Here is a 20,994-nt window from a genome sequence, read left to right as displayed (position 1 = left end):
CTGCAGCCCCCAGAGAGAGCGGGGCCCGGCGAGACCGGCTTTGGACACCAGCCTCCAGGCCTGAGAGAGAATTAAATTTCTGACGTGTTAAGCCTCCGAGTTTGTGGGAATTTGTGACAATAGCCCCGGAACACTCATGCTGACCCCTTTGCCCTTCGTCCACACCACAACGACGTCTGATCACCAGCCTCAGGCCAGACTCCCTGTGGAGTCTGTGGGCGATTTGACTCTTCCTTGAAAATCCAGAGAAACTGACAGGATGTTCTAAGTCTGTTGGAGGAAGTCGGTGAAGGAAGTGAAGTTGATGGGCCTTCATTTTAACCATAAAAATCTACTGCTGTTGAGTAAAAAGCATCTGAAACTTGGAAGCAAAGCGCTGCAGGCAGGGAGGACTTCATGGTTCAAGGTCTCACAGGAGTGCCCGGGAACACCCGGGGAAGGCGGCCTTCTCTGACCCAGCCTGACACACCCTCGCCAGACACCTGTTGGTACATAATTTCCATCAGAGTGCAGAAGTGACCTGGAGGACTCAGCGCTCTTGTCAGGGAGGAGACAGACTGGTTTGTATCTAGGTGGCCACCTCCTTCCTAACGTCTGTCCCCACTGACCGCGGCTACAGTGCCAGACCGACCTCTGAGCGAGTCCCGTCATCTTCCGGCCTCCCTTTCCTGAGCCGGTTGGTATTTGTCAGCAGCTCTGTGTGGCTCTGCCCCAGGCTTGTGTTATTTAGCCCTGAACGTTCGGTTGCAGCCCCACAAAGGGAAGCACACAGGCGTCTCGCAGAAGGACTGACGGCCCGGTTCCTCGCTGCGTCACTTCTGCCTCAGCGCACACGACACCAAACGCTCAGGCACCGGGGACAAGCCCCGGGACACGGGACAAGCTGAGCCCCCGCACGCCTATGCCCCACCCATCTCCCACCCTCAGCTCCCCCATCTGGGAAGGGAGATGTGGAGAGGGTCAGAAGTCTGGCCTTTCCAGCTGAGGGTCCAGGGCAGCCCTCCAGACAGGGTGGCCACGCGAACCCGTGGGGGCTCTAGGAGGGTATGAGGGGGCCGTCCCCATGCAGGACCACCCAGCCTCGGGCTTGGAGACGAGAGGTCCCCAGAGACCCCGCCCCCATGAATGGAGACCACGGTCAAGCCGCAGCAGAACCGTGGGGCGTGGAAGCCCTCGCTCACCCAGACCCGCTCTCCAGACACTCACGGAAACCCCTGGGGTCCTGGGTAGGGGGGACCTGCCTTTCTGAATGACATCCTCCTAGCAGTACTTGTGCAAAGCCCCACAGGGAGTCCCTTCTAAAAGCCAGGACTCCTGCCCTCCCACCAGGCCACCAGCTCCCCGGGGCCCATCTGGACTGAGTCTCTGCCCCACCAGAAGTCGGGCTCTGGGCCGCCTCGGTCAGCCCTGGCAATAAATACAGTCTGACTTTAATGCAAACCTCCCCCGAGAGCCTGCCCTCTGGGTGGGACACGTCTCTTTAGGGCCACATGGTTAACAGGAGTATCTGCCTTGTCCCAGGATCAAGGCCACATTAATGGGAGTATAACCTCCAAAAAGAGGGAGGTGACTGTCCTCTGCCACTTGGCACTGGTCATACCACACTAGGATGCCACCCCATTCTCCACCCGTGATGAGCTGCCAGGGTCTTGTCCCTTGAGTTTCTCAGTGGCTTTTTCTGCCCTCAGCTAAAAAATTCTGAATCCCTCTCTCAGCCTACCAGATCCTGTAGAACCTGGGATGGCTCCCGAGAGAGCCGCCTCTTCATCCCCCTCACTCCTGCTCCCCTGGCCTCTGCCAGTTTCCAGAGTAGGGTTCCCGGCTCCCGCCAGGGCCTTCCCTTCAGTTTCTGCTGCCACACGGCCTCACGGTTGATCCTGTCTCACCCAGGTCTTCAGGGGCCCCCACTGTCGGCTCCAAGTCCCTTCCCCATGTCCCCTCCCCCTGCTCTCGGGCAGCCCATAATAAGCCTTGTCTGTGCACTCATTCCCAGGGACAGCTGAGCCAGCTCTGTTCACCATGATGTCCTTGCCCCAGAGTCTGAATGCCACACACAGCAGGCACTCCATAAATGCTCAGGTGCTCCACACAGTAGGCACTCCATAAATGCTTATGGCGTCGGTAAGTCAGCGAACATCAGGGTCATAGGGGCTGACTCAGAAATTGAAGGGAAGTGCCAGAAAAGGTGGACACTGGGTGGACACAGCGATTCGGCCAATATATTCTGATGACACGCAGCCAGCCCCTCCCACAAAGGGACCCCAACAAAAGGACCCAGGTCCCCAAGGCCTTGCAGGGGGTGGTGGTCTGCAGAGCTCTTGGTACCAGGATACGCTCAGCTCACTGCCGTTCTCCAAGGCGGAAATATCCATTATGTCCCGAGGAAAGGAGGCCTGGGGGCGGGTCAGCCCGAGGTCGTGCGTGGAGGGGGGCGCTGGGTCTTGCTCATGGGCCAACTGGATTGCGGGGACCAGGCAGCCGTGCCCGGGCACGGGGGATGAGGAGGGTCTCCGAGAGGACACATCATCCATCTATGCCTCAGCCACCTGCCCTTGAGCTGGGTTAACGGGCCCAGAGTCCAGCTTCATCCACAGCCACCCCCTGCTCAGCCAGAGCACGGCACGAATGAGGCGCTGTGCCTGCCATCTGGGCGAGGGTCAGGTCTGACAGCTCAAGTTCGCCAGCGGGGGCAACATGATGTGGGCTCACCTGGCACGGTGGCTTGCAGCCAGGTGAGAAGATAACCTTGCTGGGGGCAGAGGGTGGGCTCAAGAGCCGGCCTGACCCCCGGCCTCCATCTGCGCGCCCTCGCCCGGGTCAGCCAGCGTGCCCACACCTGCTGGTCCCCGGAGGAACCCTGTCCGCTCCCCTCCCCTTGTACGTGAGTTTACATGGGCACCTCTGCTCTCTCGTGGCTCCCGGGAGCCTCCGACTCTTGGCCCTGAGAGAGCAGGCTCGAGGACCCTTTCCCGCTCAGGGGGACACAGCACCTTGCCCGGAGCTGGATGCACCTGGGGAGGCACCTTCAGTGGGTCCCAGGTGAAGGCGCCCTGCGGTGGCTTCTGGGCAGGAGGGTTATGAGCGGAGCTGAGAGTTACCTGGTGGGCGATGCAGGGCATGGACCCAGGGTCCCCACCAGCCCCTGTGGGGCCTCTGCATTTCTTGGGACCCCTCCTCAGACCCCAGGAATCAGTATTTTTAATGAGCTTCCAGGTTGCTTCAATGAGCAGCCAAGACGGTGGGCTCCTCCTCCAAAGATTCCATGATGGACAGAAAGCGGGGCCCCGTCTCCCGGTGGATCTCCTGGGGTTTCAGTAGCTAAAACTGCTGTTTCCTGGGCCCCCGCAGGGCCGGCCTCTCGCGAGCCCCCTTCACATCACCTGGCTTTGTCCTTGTCAGCATCTCGCCCTCGAGAGCCGGTGACCAAGGTGCGAGGGAGGGAAGCAGGGGCCGAGATCTCTGCTGGGACGGCAGAGCCATCCTGACAGCTGCCCTCCGCACTCAGCCGGAAGCTTCCAGAATCGATTCCACGCCCCCCACCCCGGCCAGGCTCCAGCAGGCCATTCTCGAGAACAGAAGGCCACCTCCATATCCCCCTCCATCAGCTGGGGTGACAAAACAGAGGCCTAAAGCAAAGAATCAAACAGATTCAGAGGCCACACAATAGCAGTGTAAAAGCAAGGCGCCTGCACTGATTCCTAAAGATCTGTCACTCTCTCCCCCATGACAGTCTGGATACCGGACCAGGGCTGTCACTAAGGGCCACAAGGACTGCAGGTGATGCTGCTGGGCTGGAGGCCGGGGCCCTCTCTGCATCCAGACTCTGTCCAACTGCCTGGGCGGGACCCAAAGGAGAGAAGCCGCCTGAGTCTGACGAGGGTGTCTACACCCCCTCGGCTCCGTGGACATTTGCCCTGAAGCTGCGGACACTCAGACGGGACCAGGGCACCACTGGAAGGTCCAGTGCTCTGTGCTTCTTGGACCCAGAACAACTGTCTCCCTAAGTTCAGGGCTGAAGCTGGTTTACGCCAGGACGGCCAGACATCTGCGCCCACAGCTGCCGCCCGCACCCGGCCCAGTCACCTGGGGTTGGCCCCTCCACACGGCCGGCCGCTGCTGCCTTCACTGGGTGGGGACCAGGCCTGGCCTCTAGTCACCCGCATGGCACCAAGGGGCACAAATGCCATCTTTGCCCCTTAGCAACCGATAAAGAAGTCCAGGTGTGGCGTCCCGGCAAGGAAGCAGGCATGTGTCCTCCGCCCTGGGGGCCCGGAGCCCCTGAAGCCCCTCCCTCGGGCCTGCAGGGGGCTGGGGGGTTGGTTCCTACAACAGCAGCTGCCAAAGGCCACGCCCACGAGGCTCAGAGTCAGAGTCCCTTGGCATCGGATCCTCGGGGCCCACAGCACAGCAGGGAACCCTGATGGCAAGAAGGTCCCTATCCACCCAGACGCCCAGGAACAGAGGTGAAGGGACTGCTAGGGCCCCCGTGAGGCTCCGTCCCGTCCAGGCTGGGAGGGCAGGCAGTTTCCTCAGTTTACAAGTGACAGGGTGGAACCGGAGATGCCCCCAAGGCCCTGTCCACTCACCTCTCCTTGAAGTCCAGGAAGACCTTGGCCAGCGAGCTGCCGCCCGCCATCATGGACACGTCAATGGCCCTCAGGAAGCTGTGATGCACCTTAATCAGGTCCTGGGACAAAAAGCAACCGTGTGTGAGCAGGCTTGGAGGGCGGTGGGGGGCGTGTGTGCACAGGCTCTGGTCAAGCTCTCTCGGGACTGCTGTTGGAAATACGTCCACGTGCAGGCTGGGCGCTGGGAGAGCCTCCCCGGGTGTGATCCACAGCAAGGCTCTACAGCCAGCCACGGCCATACCAGGCTATCCAGACATACCGTGGCCAACCCCAGGCAAGCCCTGAAGCCAGATCCCAGCCCGCATCTTCATGACCCACCCGCTGGGTGAGGGAGCGAAGGGGCTCACAGGCTCCGAGGGTCGAGCCTCCCCTCCACGGAAGTGGGGCCCAGCCCCAGGGAAGCGAGTCCACTCCAGAGCAGAGGGGCAGCCGTCACCCTCTGTGTCCATGTTCAGACCCCACAGGGCAGCGAAGGGGCTCCATCTGCCCAGAGAGGGGAAGGGGACAGCTTCCTTCCACTGCTAACAAAACCTCACGGGCTCTCGAGGACCTCTAGGGACCAGCCTTTCAAGACCCCTCAAGTTGGAGCCCGCCCAACGTCGGAGCAGGTTAGGACGGCGGCCCCCACACAGTGAGCCGGGGCGGGACCCTCACCTCCAGGTTGATGAAGATGGCCGCCATGTCCGCCGGGTTGAGTACCAGCCTCAGGGGTGTCACATAGTTCTGCAAGAGAGAAGCCCTCGCTGCACCATGGCCTGGAGCTGGTGGGGTGGTGGGGGGCTCCAACGGCCTCACAGGGTCAAGTGTCCACAGACGGGCTCTCCGTGGGGCGGCCACTCAGCCCGGCACACAGCAGGGCTCTGTGCCTCCCAGAGAATGCGGGCTTTCTGGGGAGACCTGACAGTTACTCTGTGGGCGAGCCCACTGTGGGGCCGGGCAGGGTCAGGCCTGGGAATCAGAGTGAGCGCCGGACCCCCACCCTGCCAAGGTGGCCACAGCTCCACGGAGGGGCCCTTGCACGTGGCGCTGGACTTGAACCCCAAGGCAGCCAGGGTGGGCTTTGCTATCGCTGGCTGAGACATTTGGGGAAAATGAGGTTCCCCCGGGAGGTGAGGGGCCTCACCCAAGAGTGCATGTGAGGACAGAGGCGCGGCCGTGAGTCTCTCCCAACATCAGGTCCTGGGCCTCTGCCCCGAGTGTCCCCCAGACCTGTCACCAGAAGGGCGCACTCCAGGCCCACTCACCACAGGAGGAGGGGCGCTCCGCCCCAGGCTTTAGACAAGGCGCCCACATGTGGAACCGGCCCCAGAGGCACCCCAGGGAACGGCCGGCCACCTTCCCCTCTCCCTGCCCCTCCTCCCACAGGGTCCTAGCTGCCTGGCCCTCTCCGCGGCCGCTGTGTGAGCAGGAGAAGGCTGTCCCCCTGCATCCATGGCCGCGGGATGCCCCTGAACAGTTCCCCCTGCCGTGTGGCGCTCCTCTCTGGGACTGTTTCGGGCAGGGGAGGGTTACAAACACTGTCGTCCCCAAGAGCACGAAGCACGCCCTGGCTGGGCAGGCCCCCCGCTCACCGCCTACATGCACCCTGTCTGTGGATGCGCTGTGCCTGCGCCCCCGGGCCGGATTCCTGGGGTGGAGACAGGGCCCAGCGGCCCGCAGGCTTTCTGCAGTGGAACTCAGGCTCTATGCCCTCTGGGAGGAGGGCCCTGGGAGGAGCTGATCAGGGGGTCGGGACCACTGGGGGCAGGGTGGGCAGACGAGGAGGCCAGGCTGGGCAGCCGGGACGGTGCGTCTGCAGAAAAGCTTGTGGTCGGGGGTGTGGACGGGCAGAACAGGAAGGCTGGGTGAGGCGGGAGGAGCGGAAAGGTCTGAGGTCTGGACCAGACCTGGGGCCAAGGGGAATCCTGGCTGGAGCCTCCCATGTGCCCCGAACAGTGGGGACCCACCTAGGGATCCCCATGATGGCTACACTTGGCCCTCCTCTGCAAAGAAAGACTAACCAGGAATGGTCTCTCCTGAAAGCAGCGTTGGTTCTCTCATGTCCCTTAGCAATGCCATGAGGATGCCAAGTGACAAGGAAACGGCACGGAGCCCGTGCTCACAGGAAGCAGGGAGAAAGCTCCCCGTGTCCTCCAGGAGCTGAGCAGGCCGGTGGGGAGACGGCACTGACAACTGGAAGGTCACGTCGCCTGCCAGCGGGACAGCAGTGACTATAGGCACGGGGCCCAGCAGAGCCGCCGGTGCAGGGCGCTCACACGGGGCCCAGCAGAGCCACTGGTGCAGGGCGCTCACACAGGGTCCAGCAGAGCCGCAGGTGCAGGACGCTCACACGGGGCCCAGCAGAGCCGCAGGTGCAGGGCGCTCACACGGGGCCCAGCAGAGCCGCAGGTGCAGGGCGCTCACACGGGGCCCAGCAGAGCCGCAGGTGCAGGGCGCTCACACGGGGCCCAGCAGAGCCGCAGGTGCAGGGCGCTCACACGGGGCCCAGCAGAGCCGCAGGTGCAGGGCGCTCACAGCCGCCCACGGGCCGGCCCTGCTGCACGCCCAGGTGACGGAGGGCAGGCTGAGTGCAGACGGTGCCCAGTGAGGAGGTGCTTATAAAGGGCTCACTCAGTGCCCAGCCTGGGGGACAGCATATGCAGAAGGGGCTTAGCTCTGGGCGAGGATGCACACATTAAGGGCCCAGCTCAGCACATTTCAGGAGCAGAAGCGGCAACAACACCCAGTTCTGGCTGCAAGGAGCGGCAGAAACAAGCTCAGGACAGTCCCGCGTCCGAGCCGAGGCCGAGGGCTGGGAGGCAGGACCGGGGCCTCCCAGGAAACCGGCCTGCGTGGGGCCCCCAGCCTGCGTGGGCCCAGAGGGCAGCGGACAGGTGAGGGCGATCTCCTGATAGGCGGGGGCAGGGGTGCAAAACTGAGAGGGCCCCTGCACCCGCCTGTCACCGCTGCCCTGAGTCCCTGCCCGGGGACAGGGCCCCCGGGAGGCAGGGGTCCAGGGTGGCCCCGGTGGCAATGCCCACCTTCCCGATGTCCTCCAGCGTCCGGCAGTACTTGGCCTCCGTCTCCTGGATCTCCAGCAGGCAGCAGTTCCTCTTGTCGTCCTCTGTCATGCCCATTTTCTGGGGGAGGACACAGGACGTCAGCCAGGACCCCGCCGCGCCCCCGACGTGGCTGGGGGGTCGCTGCGTGTGGAGGGGCTGCGATGGGGGACGGCATGCACCTCCCCTCCTTCCAGGGGATGGGATGCTGAGGCCAGCGCAGGGGGCATGGCATGACCCTGAGGACCGGCGACAGCACAGAAGGGACAGTTCTCCACCAGACTGGCCACTCCTCCAGCACACAGAGCAGGTGTCACATGCTTAAAGCGCCTACTGTGCGCAAGGGGAGAGAGAGGCTCTGACCAGCTCCCTGGGGAGCCATGTCCACAGATCCACCGTCCCAGCCTGTCACTGCCTCGGAGAAAGGGGCCAATCCCTGGCAGACCGAGCGGTCTCCGACTTTGTGCAGAGCTCAGAGCCCATCAGCAGGGGTCCCTGGGACAGGGCCCTGTGGGGGAGCCTCTGGAGCGGGACTGAGCAATACAGTGTGGCCACAGGGGCCGGGGAAGGAGCCACCGGGGGTGACTGTCAGAGGCAACTGTGGACAGCCCAGGCTTTCTCCTTAAGTTCTTTTCGGCTGAGAGAATACTAGACGGGTGACACACCAGCCATTTGGACTCAAACCTACCCTAATGTCATCCTTCTTTTCCAAGAAATGCCCCAGGGCCCCGAGCGGGCTGGCCGGGGCCACAGCGCTCCAAAGCAGCCTGTCGGGTGGGCACATGACCCAGGCTCCTTCCCAAAGTCCGAAGCCCTGCTCAGCCTGGGAACTTGGTGTTGAGGGTCCACAATCCCCTAAAACTGCGTCTAAGAATGTGGAGCCCGATAGTGTCTCCTTGGGGAGGGGTCTCAGGTTGTTGCAAAGAGGACAAGGCTTCCCGAAGGTGCAGGAGGATGGTGCTGGCAGACCTGAGCCTGGGCCTCCCCTCCACCCGCCACTTACCTGCATGTATCTGATCTGAAAGCGTGGGGAGGCAAACAGAAAGGCCAGTTAGCAGTGCTGGCTCTTACTCAAGCTGAGCTTGCGGGAGTCAGGGAGCTCGCTGACAGACACCAGACCCAGGGATCACGCCACACTCTCCACCCGCCGAACGCCAGCCCGGCTAGGCGGGAGGATGGCATTGGGACGGGGACTGACTGGGAGAGGTCAGACTGGGATGGGGTCAGACTGGGACTGAGCAGGTGACACCTTCCCCCCATCCCGGGCCAGGCTCTGAGTGGCACCTGCCATCCCCTGGCTTTATCTTCTTTTAGAAACATCACTATCCCCTGTACCTTCCACTCAGACTGTTCAGATAGCTCCAGACATGATGGGGAAGGAAATTAAGCCAGCTGCTTTGTCTCTGTCTGGCATGTGGCAGGAGGCCCATCCTGCCTGGTGGACTGGTGTGAGCCCAGCACCAAGCCCTGGGAAGCTAAGCGTCGCTGGGCAGGTGGGACGCCAGCCCGTCCCCAGGACACAGGCAGGCATCCCCCCAGCCCCACAGATGCCCGGGGTCCTGTATGTCCCTTCAGGACCAGAGACAGCAGTGGGTCCTGGGGGTTTCTGCCTGCCAGGGGCAGATGGGGTCTCTCAGGAGCCAGCTGGGGGGGTGCCCCCAGAGAACCACACCAGCCACTGCAACCACATGCCCTTCCCTGACCCACGGATACCCAGCTGCCAAAGCCTGGGGGTGAGTGGGCCCCAATCTCAGCTTGCTGCCAAACGCAAGAAGCGGGCCAGCCTTTCAGACCATCTCCAGGGAGGCGAAGGGGAGACCTCCAGCCCCCCGAGCCCACTTCCCTGGAAGGTTCAGGAGCAGGACTGCCTGGGCAGAGGGGCAGACCTGGGGTCACAGACACACCTGTGACTCTCTACAGCGAGATTCCTGGTGATTGTGGAGAAAGAAATCCACCTTCAGACCCTCGAGGGGCAAAACGAGAAACCTCTTCTAGAGTTTGGGGCTGTGAGCTGACTGCCCAGCGTCTCAGCACCTCCCGGCAGAGGGAAAGGCCTCTGAAAGTCCTTCATTTCCACACCACCGGGTGGTCACTCCCACACTGAAGGAAAACACCAAACCTGCTTTCGGAGAAATTCCCCGCATTTCTTTGGTGAAAGCAAATGGCAGCAAGAGCCTCTAGACGTGACAAGGGGCATTTTGTCCGCCCCCAGGAGTCTGGGGTGCAAGGCAGCTGGGGTCTGCCCCACTGGGTCCCCGTCTCCTAGCCTGACCCGGCAGGACCCCCTCCCCAACTAAGCAGCTGCACAAACAGGCATTGAGGGGTGACTGCCGACGGCTGGGAATGAACAACCCTGTGCAGGAAGGTGCCCCGCCGGCTGACTGAGCCCACGGCGCCTCACGCCTCTGCACAGCAGGGCAGGGGTCCCGCTGCCTGAGGTCAGCGCTGAGTCTCTGCCCCAGGCTCCCCAGGCAGGAAGGACTCGGGGTCCTGCACACCTTCTTGGGGAGAATTCCACGGCAACGTGCCCGGGGTGGCAGGGTGGCAGGGGTGGCACCTCCCAGTCTCCCGGGAACATTTTGCAGGAAGGAAGGGGCGCCTGGACGGCTGGCCCGGAAAGGACCCCGAGGCGATGGGAAGAACCGGGGCCCCTCTCGGTGGCTTGGCCGTGGGGCCGCGCAGAGGCTGCGGGGCGGGGCAGGCGGGCTCACCATGGGCTGCTGCACCTCCACCTTGATGATGTCCTCGTAGATGTCATCCCCGTCGTCCTCGCAAGGGACACAGTCATAGATGTCCTCTCCCACGCCGTGCTCACTGTGGGGAGGCAGAGGGGGCGGGGCGGGGGCTGGAGCCACGCCGCCAGGGGCGCCGGCCCGTGGAGACTCCTAGAGAGGAGAGGCCGTCGGGGCCACCGAGAGCCTCTCCCTCTCAGCCTCCATCTCCCAGTCCAGGGACGGGGTGTGGCACCTGCCTTCCGAGGCTTCTGGGATCTCAATTTCACGCAGCCTTGGGCTCTGCCTGCTGCCCTTCTGGAAGGTCCCCCACCACAATAAAGTGCACCCTCCCAGTCATTTAGCAAATGCTGGGGATACCCGACGGGAGGCTGGGGGCAAGATGCTGCCTTAACAGGTGGTGCCCAGCTCTGGGGACCAAAAATGCCCTTCCCGCGCCCATACCTGGGACCTGGGGCCCCGCAAGCTCTCAGCTCAGCCCAGAGTCTCCCCAGCCCCTGCAGTCCAAGTGTGAAGGTCAAAGTGTAGAAGTCGCAGGCACATGGACATCTTCCCTGCCAAGAGGTCAGGGAGCCGAGCAGAGAGGGAAGCTTGCGATGTGCCTTTCCAAACGAGCAAGGAAGTTACCGGCCTTCCCCAGTGGCTCAGCGGTAAAGAATCGCCTGCAGTGCAGGAAATCCAGGTTTGATCCCGGGGTTGGGAATATCCCCTGTAGGAGGGCATGGCAACCCACTCCAGAATTCTTGCCTGGAGAATCCCATGGGCAGAGGAGCCCAGTGGGCTACAGTGCATGGGGTTGCAAAGAGCTGGACATGACTGAAGTGACTGAGCATGCACACAAGGCAGTTACTGCTTGATTTATAATTCAATAAGCTTTTGTTTCCGCTCATGAGCTTGACCAACAAGTCATCTCCTCTGATCTGTAAGAATCAAGTCATGAGACACCTCCTCCAAGAGGCCTTCTGGGACCTCCGCCCAGTCTGCCATGCGGACTCTCCCCGGCGCTCGCAATCAAAGCACTCTCCTCTCACAGTACCTCCCGTTATTCCATACACGCCTGTGGGAAAGCCTGTCTCACCCCCAGACGAAACCCAACTTCGTAATCCCTTCTGATCTCCATGCCTGACACAAGGTAGGTGCTCAACAAATTTTCACCACATCAGCAAATGAGCCGATGAGACTGTCCAGCAGTTCCCGCAAACCTGGCACACACAGCCCACTCCTGACCCCAGGGGTCACTCTGGTCTGGGGCGCCACTGGGCCCGCTGTGGGGTCTGTCCTTGGGGTCACAACAGGCCAGCTCACCACGGAGGCAAACGCCAGCCCCCTCCATGCAGGGGACAGCCCACCCAGCCGGGCCGAAAGCGGGCTGGCCAAGTTCTCCTCCAAAAGTCATCAGGATGAGGTGGACCACTGCCCGAGTCGGCGGAAGGGGGCGAGGAGAGAGGAGAAACGATACCAGCCACTCGTATGAATGGGTCTCTGGCCGCGTCCCAAACCCAAACCGAGCTCTTGATCATTAGCTGCCATTCTAGGCAGAGGCGAGGGCGGGCAGGGGCCTCTGGGGTGGGGAAGAGAGCTCTCTGCAAACCCAGCAGAGAGGAGGCCGTGCCATTCTAGGGGAGACCTAGGCAGCCAGAGGGGCCTGGTCTCCCTGGATGCCACCCCACCTCACTGCGATGGGGCAGTGAGCAGAAGCATCGGACGTCCGTCTGCGGGGGCAGGGCAGCCAGCGCCCACCCTGGGGAGACCCCCGCAGCTGATGGGCGGGGGCGGGGCAGGACGCGGCCGCTCTGGTGCTACACAACCTCTCCGGGTGTGAGGAAGCAGAAGAACGTGGCCGGATTGCATGGGGCTACACCAGCTAACGGACCCCCTAACACGTGAGCAGCCACCCACCCATGGAGGGGGCGGGCAGGATGTCAGAGCACATGTAGGCACTTGAAAAACACACCTATGCTTTCCAACTCAACGCCGCCTGGGAGGTGGGGAGCGCTGGTACCATTTCACAGGTTAGGGTCACACACTGAGGCTCCGTGGCAGCCACGGGGAGGGGCGGGGGGCGAGCTGCACCAGCCCCGTCCTTCCTGCCCTCCCGCCTGCCCTCCACGGCAAGCTGCGTGTCTGGACGCCGGCAGTCCCGAGAACTGGGGTGCAAACCAGCACCCAGATGGTGACAGAGCCCCCCAACCCCCATCAGAACCAACGAGAAGGCAGACAAGGGTGTCTGCCCCCGAGGTGGGCCTTGGGAATTGTCACTCACATTCACACGGATTCCCCCCTGCCCCTCAGGTGTTGACCCCGAAGGAAGTGGGCTCCTGCAGCCCCGGCCGCCCGAGTCCGGGTTCAGGCAGGGACCTGGAGGGGTTCTTCCCTAAGGGTGCCATAAACCCTGGGGTTCCCGTCGTAGCCGAGCGAGGCTGGTGACAAAGGCACTGTCTGGGATCCTGACGGCGTGGAACAGAGGGGAGGCGGGCAAGCTCTCAATCCCACCATCTGCAGACAGACATCCGCTCTGCTCCGACGGGCCGGTGGAAGGCAGTCAGGTGGGTGAGGGGGGTCATGATGGTTAAATATTCCAAAAGCCGATGAAACGAATCAAAATGACTGAACTTCAGCCTGGAAAGGGTCCGTGGGGTCATCGGGTGCAGGGGCAGCAATCTGCCAGCCCAAGAAGAGCCCCATTTATCATCCCACATTTGGGGGAACATCCTCATTGACCCCAGGACTTTACCCCAACCCGTTCAGAACTGTTCTCAGCAGACTCCCCCCACCCCGGGGGGAAGCACCCAGCACTAGTCAAACCCGAATCAGGGCTCAAGATGCACCTGAGCCCAAAGCTGTCCTTCAGGCAGATGGGGGAGCCAGGCAGATGGCAGGGAACGGGCTGTATGTCTTACGAATGCCGTGTTTCTGTTCTGTGGCCTCCCGGTCAGCTGGGCTGGTCGGCATGCTTTCACTGGCTGAGGCCCTAATGATGTGGCACAGAGGGTACTCAGAGAAACGGAACAGGAGGTCGCTCCATCTGAGGGCGAGGCGGACGCCTGCCCGGTTAGGACCCCCAGCCAGAGCAGCGGCATCATCCGGAGGGACAGGAACACGAGGGCTGGAGGCTCCAAAGCTTCCAGGACAGGCGGGACTTGAAAGACGCCTGGACGCCTGTGTGGACCGTGGGGTCCTAGATAAGGTGCTGAAGGACACACCCCTCCTGCTTAACTAGGCACGCACCGATCTCCACAGGGCACCTGCTGCATGTCGAGCACAGGTTGCAAAGCCGTAACACAGGCTTTCCACCAGTTTTACGGTTTGTGCAGATTGAGATGCGGGCTTCCCAGGTGCCTCAGTGGTAAAGAATCTGCCTACCACTGCAGGAGACGCGGGTTCGATCCCTGCGTCGGGAAGATCCCCTGGAGAAGGAAACGGTAATCCACTCCAGTGTTCTTGCCTGGAGAATCCCATGGACAGAGGAGCCTGGCGGGCTACAGTCCATGGGGTCGCAGAGAGTCAGACATGACTGAGCGACTGAGCAGGCACGTGTGTAGACTGAGCTGTACCATTTTGACAAGGGGACCCACACCCCATGACATTAAAGGACATTCTCATCTCCCCTAAATGTTTCTCTTCTTCCTGATTATCCCCTCCCCTAGTCACCCCTCTGACTGCTCTTCACCATAGATTTCCTCTTCGGCTGTTTTGAATGTCACATCAGCAGCATCATGTGTCATGTCCATTTCTGGGCCCGGCTTCCTTTCCTCAACCTCATGCCCCTGAGATCCAGGCTGCTGCCTCCATCAGCAATTCATCCCTTTTTATTGCTGAGTCTCAATCCACTGCATGAATGTGCCACAATTTGACATCCATTCTCCTTTTGATGAGCATTTGGGTGGCTTCCAAGTTCTGGTTATCGTAAATAAAAGCTGCTATGATCATTTGCCTTTTTCTTGGTGGACATATGCTCTCATTTCCTTTGGAAATGAAATTCCACAAGGAGTGGAATTGTTGGATCAAAGGGGAGGTGGGCACATTTAACTTCATCAGTAACTGCCAAGCATTTTCCCAAAGCGAGCAGCTGCAGCATTTAAGCCACCAGCAGCAGTACGCAGGAGTGACAGTTACTCTAGTTCTTTCCAGCTCTGGCAAGTTCCAGTCGTTTTAATTTTAGCCACGAGAGTGTGTAAGGAGTGAGATAGAATTGTGGCTTTATTTTGCTTTCCTGCAATGATTAATGATGCTGACAACTTTCCCGTGCACTTATGGACATTTGTGTATCTTCCTATGTAAAAGGCTTCTGCCCATTTCTAAAAGTTAGTTGCCATCTTCTTATTGAAATATAGGAGTTCTTTATATATGATGGATACAAGTCCTTGGTCAGATATATTTAAAAAAAAAATTCCCCCCCACCCCAGTCTCTGGCATGGCTGCTTGTTTTCTTCATGGTGTCTTTCGATAAACATCCGTTTTTCATTTTAATGAAACTTACCGAGTTTTTCTTCAATGGTGCCCTGACTCTATCCTGTGTCACATCTAAGAAACCTTTGTGCCTCGTCTAAGAATCTCTCTTTCTTCCAGGCTGCAGAGGGTTTTCTCCTGTCTTCTTCTAAGATCTACACGCTTTCAGTGTTTTAAGTTTAGGTCTCTGATCCACCTCAACTGGATATCTACGTGTGGCGTGAGGTAGGGCTTGAAGTTCATTTTCCCATCCCAGCGTGGATACCCAGATGTTTCAGAACAATCTGCTGAAAACTTTCTTTTCTCCACTGGAGTGCTTGGATCCCTTTGACAAAACCCAGTTGACTGCATATGTGTGGGTCTGTTCCAGAATCTGTTCTGGTCCATCGATATATTCAGCTCTCAAGATGCCAGTACCACTCTGCCTCAATTTAAACGTCACAGAAAGGTTTGAAATCAGGTCGTGTAAATTCTCTAGCTTTGTTCTTTCCTTAACCATCTTACAAATAATTTTATTCATTTATTTTTGGTTGCACTGGGTCTCTGCTGCTGCATGGGCTTTTTCCAGTCTCAGCGAGCAGGGGCCACTCTTCACCATGGTGTGTGGGCTTCTCACTGTGGGGGCTTCTCCTGTTGCAGGGTGCCAGCCTTGGGCAGCAGGGTGTGGTAGCGGCAGCACGGGGGCTCAGCACTTGTGGTGCACGGGCTTAGTTGCTCTGCGGCACGTGGGGCCTTCCTGGATCAGGGTCAAACCCATGTCTCCTGCAATGGCGGGTGGATTCCTTAACCAATGAGCAACCAGGGAAGCCCTAGCTTTGTTCTTTTTAGGACTCTTTAGACTATCCTGAAGTCCTCTGTATTTCTGTCTCAACTTTACAAAAGCTTTGTCAATTTAAAAAAAAAAAAGGAATCTGCTGGAATTATAATAGGAACTGTAGTAAATCTATAGTCTAATTTGGGAAAAACTGACATCTTAACAATATCATCTTCCAATCCATGAAGAGTGTATACTTTCATTTATTTAGGTCTTTGATCGTCTCTCAGCAACATTTTGCAGTTTACCATAGAGGTTTTGAATTTAGGAAGCTCGAGGCTACTGTTTTTTCCATTTTTTTCCCCTGCCTTATACGTTTTTTTCTTGCCCTTCTGGGATTCCAATTATGCCTGTTAGACACTTGATACTGTCCCACATGTCTGAGACTCTGTTCATATTTTTCAACCTTCTCTCTGCTCCTTAGCGTGTATGCCTTCCATTGAACTATCCTCAAGGTCAATGATTCTTTACTCTGCCATCTGCAGTCTTCTGTTAAACTGATCCAGTGACTATTCATTTAAGTTATCATGCTTTCCGGTTCTAGAATTTCCATTTGGTCCTTTTTTATAGTTTCTATTTCTCTACTGAGGCTCCCCATTTGCTCATTCACTTGACACATATTTTCCTCAAAGCCCTGATCAAAATAATAGAAGTTGCTAATTGTGACATCTACGTCATCTCAACAGTGATCCCCCTTGACGTTGTTTTTCTCCTTCAGTATGACTCACTTACACCTGTTTCTTTGTTGGTTTGATGATTTTTTATTGAACACTGAACACTACAAATGATTCATTACGGAGACCCTGGATCCACTGTTTCTTTCGAAGAGTAACATTTGTTCTGACAGTTTACTTGGTTGGCTGGACACAAACTTCAAACTCTATCTTCCCTGCTGTGGGCAGCAGCTGAAATGACTGCTAGGTTCAGTTTCCAGCTGCTGCATCTTTTGCTGGAACTCTTAGGGCCTCTCCTGTGTGTGTGAGGTTTAACGGTCAACCTGGCACTTAGGTGGATTCTGTCAGCAGGTTTGAGGCTGTGGGCTCCCCACTTCCAGCGTTCCCCACCGAACTTTCTGGCTGTCCGGCCACCCTCAATTTCTTTCCTCCAACACCCCACGCCAGTGGATCGGGGGTTCCCTCGTGTAAAAGACGACAAGCTCTCGATCCCACCACAGTGAGCAGCTCCTGAAGAGACGGCGGGCTCCTCCAGGTAAGGGCGAGATGATGCCGTCCCTTGCACCCTCCTCTGTACTCACAGAAGGAACAGAACCGCGAGGCTGAGACACCCGGACACACCCCCTGTGGTCCCCCCAACACTGTGCATCGCCACGAACTCAGCTGCTCTTCCTTCTCAAAAACGATACGGACAAGGAACAGCCATTCAGGCAGGATCAATTTTCATGCACCACGTTCATCTCTTCTAACTCACTCAGGGCACCGAGGTTAAAAATAGGCTGCCAGAGACACCAGACGGGGAGCTGCGTTCTGGCATCTGAACTCGGGCATCTGAACTCGGGACAGAAAAATCTGAAAAATGCAGACACGGTCACTTCTCTCCATTCTGCAAAATGTCTGTTATCCAGAACCTGTTGAAAACTTGTGGGAGGGACAGATAAACTAAGCGTTTGGGATTAAGAGATACACACACTATATATAAAATAAACAACTAAGCCCTACAGGGAACTATAGTCAGCATCGCAGTAACCTACACGGGAAAAGAGTCTGAGAAAGTGCATACGCACGCGTGAATAACCGAAGCACAGTACTCTGCACCTGAAACTGACACAGCTCTGCAAGTCAGCTCGACTTCAGTTAAAAACAGACAGACAAGCTTGAGCGGGGAATGATCAGCTTCACGCCTTTAATGTCCTGACTTTACCCCCGTTTACAGGGCCTCATTATCGAGCCATGAGGACACTCATAAGCCTGCTCTCTATGTTTATAGGTCTTTTCAATTATGAAGATACTCCCCAACCATTATTTAATTCAGGTCGATGAGCACTAAGAAACATAGGTTCAGGCATATTACACGAAATTATAAAATAGTAGCACTGAAATCTCATTTTGTGCTTGTTCCACGTTCCAGGAGAGGGGGAAATAAAGAAATAGCAAAGAAGTGAGTTTTTTGTTTTTTTTTAAGAAGTGAGTTTTTTAAAAAGCAAAACCAAAGTCATAAAGGTAAAACTACATATATTTGTTCAACTTGGCAATTAAGATGAAAAGATGATCAGATTCGATGGTTTTTAATCTTCACTTATCCTAAGACCGAGTCTGCACTGGTAGGTGACTTCCGGAATCCGGGGGACACAGAGGCACCAACTAACTAACAGTCCACAGGCCTCACAGTCCAGGTGGGGAGACTGACAGGGCGTCAGTTACGTCTGAGATGCAGACCCGTCTAACCTGGAGGAGTGTCACTTGCGTGAGGTGACAAGCTCTGGTCTCCAACAGCTCTGTCCCTTTGGCCAACACTGCATGGAAATTCCATCACTGCCCCGCTGATTCTTAGCTGAGGCATCGCCTCCGAGCGTGAGTCTCCTGAGCAGGCACAGGGCAGATACGTTACAAGCCTTGGGCATCTGCTAACACAGATGAGTTACTGCTGGGCCCAGGTGGCCCAGCGCATCTGATGGCCACGGGGGCTGAACGGAGAGAAAGGCAATGACAGGTGTGGGGTCAGGAGCGGGGAGGGGTGCAACATGAGGTCCCCCGAGGGTGCAGGGCGGGGACCTGGAGGTGCATCCAACAAGGCATGGATCCTGGTCTCAGTGAGCTGGACCCACCTAGTTATGCCCTGGCCCTCGGAGCTCAGTGGGACCCCATGGCCCCGACAAACCATCCCACGGGGCAGAGGCCAGGAGTCTGAACCCCCATCATGGCCCAGTTCAGTGGACCTAAACTCCAGTCCCACCTCCTATGGTCCTGAAAAAGGAACTCAAGGCCCTGAAAAAAACCAGAAAGGGACTCTCAATCACCCAGGCCGAGTTCTATCATGTCAGGCCATCTCAGTTGCAGCCTGAGTCTTTTCTCAGCATCACGCGGACCCACAGAGCCTTGTCTTGAAGTTCCCAGCTATCAGAGGCTGGGCTTCACGGAGAAACTGCGCATCCCCACCACGCTACAGCGGTCTGTGCATACGACCACGCTCAGGCAACGCTGGACTGCAGGGCTGGCCCGTCCCCTTCCCCTTCAGGTGAGGCTCTTGTCGTGGGATCCTGACTCTCCTGAAAGTGGCCCCCTCTGGGCGAGTCCGAGATGGACTCTCAGCCTAGGGCAGGGCTCTGCAGCTCTGGGGACGAGAACCTAGGCCTCAATTTCCCCACCAGCAAACTGGGGATAAAGCCAAGCTCTCGGGAGCATTGCTGGAAGAACTGGCCTCAACAGAATGACCCAGCACAGGCCCAGCATACAGCAGGCACTCACTAATGGCCGTGGCCCAGCACCCCACGAGTGAAAGGGGAAGGTCAACGAGACAGTACTTAGCACGGTGGTCCATGCTTGATAAACAGACACCAGCAGTGTCAAAGACATCGGATGTCCTGAAACACATCCGACCAGACAGTCAGGAGGCAAGTGTCAGCACGGATTTGTCCTTGGTGGGCTTCAGTGATCGCCCTTCTCTGTCCAATTGTCCAGGAGAGCGCGTAGGACGGTGTGAGCAGAGGAGTCCGGGGCCATGGCAGGGCCAAGGAGGCCCCCGCCCCTCCGGATCGCGCCCAGGCCACTGTGAGACCCAGCGCCCCTTTCAGCTGGACGCCACGTGGACACTGGGCCTCCACAGCCCCCAGCCCCCATCCCAGGACAGCCCCCTCCCCTCTGCCCCTTCGCTCCGGCAGCAGCTGCACTGGCAGATGCTAAATCCTGACAATTACTCTGGCCCTCACAATGGCCCGAGACCCTCCCGGAGGCCCCGAGCCTGGCTTGCTGCGTCCCTGAGACAGCAGAAACCTCCCCTCCCGCTGAGACCCCGGGCCCGCACCCCACTGCCCCAGGAGCCTCGCCTGCCAACCTCGATTTTGGTACAGAGAGTCAGCTGCTTAGAAGAGCTTCCCCCACTCCCCCTGCCACGTGCGGAAAATCAAAGAAGAGCGAACAAACTCTCTGCTTCCTGCCTCCGGCGAGCCTGTGCGTCTACGGTGGACATAAAACATCGTGACTGACAGCGCGACATGAGTTCGGGCCCCAGGCCGTCTGACGCTGAGCAGCAAGATCCCCGGCCACCAGTAAACTGTTACTAGGAAACCAAACCTGGCATCTGATCTCCGTCCACACCAGTCGGGGGGCGGGGTTGGGCAAGGAGAGTGGGCTTTGGAGGGCCTGGGGAAGCTGGCTGTGGGCTGGACGAGCTGCACGTGTGGACAGACAGACAAGGCGCTGCTTACACTAGGCGGCAGGCCTCACCGGCCTTCAGCAGACCCTTGCCCCAACACTCGCACTCCCGACAGGAGTGGAAAGCAGGGCGCAGAGAGGGCAAGACAGTCCCCGAGGTTGCAAAGCTGTTCGGGGGCACATCTAGACGGCACCACCGTGGCTGCAAGATTCCCAGAGCGGGCCGGGCTCGCCCGGCTGTGTGCTTCCTGCCAGAAGCCCCTCTTTCTCAGGGATTCTTTCAAAGCAGCAGGAGAATCTGCCCCCATTCAGACTTGGTCACAAGGATGAAGCCCAGGCGCCTGACCGGGCCAAGCAGCAGATGGTCGTGTAAAGAGTGCTGTGTGACCTCAGGCAAACCACTTACCCACTCTGAGCGGTAACTTCCCCAACTACAAAATGACTCGATTGGACATGAGTCTGAGCAGGCTCCGGGAGTTGGTGATGGACAGGGAAGCCTGGCGTGCTGCAGTCCATGGGGTCACAAAGAACAGATACGACCGAGCGACTGAACTGAATTGGACTGGACTACAAAACAGGGACAGGACCAGTGACCCTGCAGTGTCCTGAAGGCTGGGAGAACGGGGTGAACCTCAGGCCCTGGGCCTTGCACTCGGGGGAACCCTCTGAACCTGCTGGAACCACTGCTTGGCTCCTCAGTGTAGCAACAGCAGATGTCAGGGGTCGGCCCCCGGGCACGCCCTTTGTGCCACACTGTGCAGGGCCCAGCTCAAGGATCTGCCTTTTCTGTGCTCTGTTCCCTTCGGGGTGGCCCTCATGAGGAGCTCACCGCGGGGGGAAGGGGGACCCCAAGTGCAAGAAAACAGTGACAACACTGCGACAAAGCCGATCCTGGCGGACTTTCCATCTTCTGGGGAAGAGGCGCCTCCCTCAGGCTTCTGGGGTTGGGGATGGCTTCTTGGAGGAGGTGCGCTCTGGGCTGGGTTTTATAGGATGAATTAGAGT

The 20,994-nt window shown here is 58.6% G+C and overlaps 1 protein-coding gene across 4 annotated transcripts in view; it reads right to left on the bottom strand.

Annotated features, from left to right (window-relative positions):
- The window catches only part of VAV2 (vav guanine nucleotide exchange factor 2), a 175,009-nt gene that overhangs the window by 31,198 nt on the left and 122,817 nt on the right, over nt 1–20,994 (bottom strand). For all 4 annotated transcript variants that reach the window (XM_055401057.2, XM_088841008.1, XM_055401055.2 and 1 more), the window contains exons 5-8: nt 10,378–10,480; nt 7,649–7,747; nt 5,283–5,351; nt 4,587–4,687 (exon numbers count right to left, since the gene is read on the bottom strand). In XM_055401057.2, the coding sequence (XP_055257032.2) occupies nt 4,587–4,687; nt 5,283–5,351; nt 7,649–7,747; nt 10,378–10,480 (372 nt within the window). The remainder of the gene's footprint in view (nt 1–4,586; nt 4,688–5,282; nt 5,352–7,648; nt 7,748–10,377; nt 10,481–20,994) is intronic.

Source organism: Moschus berezovskii, chromosome 11, assembly GCF_049115385.1.
Source record: "Moschus berezovskii isolate FMDL1 chromosome 11, NW_MosBer_1.0, whole genome shotgun sequence".
NCBI classification, from domain to species: Eukaryota; Metazoa; Chordata; class Mammalia; order Artiodactyla; family Moschidae; genus Moschus; species Moschus berezovskii.
Note: the sequence above shows the minus strand (reverse complement) of the source record. Positions and strands in the feature narration are given on the sequence as shown.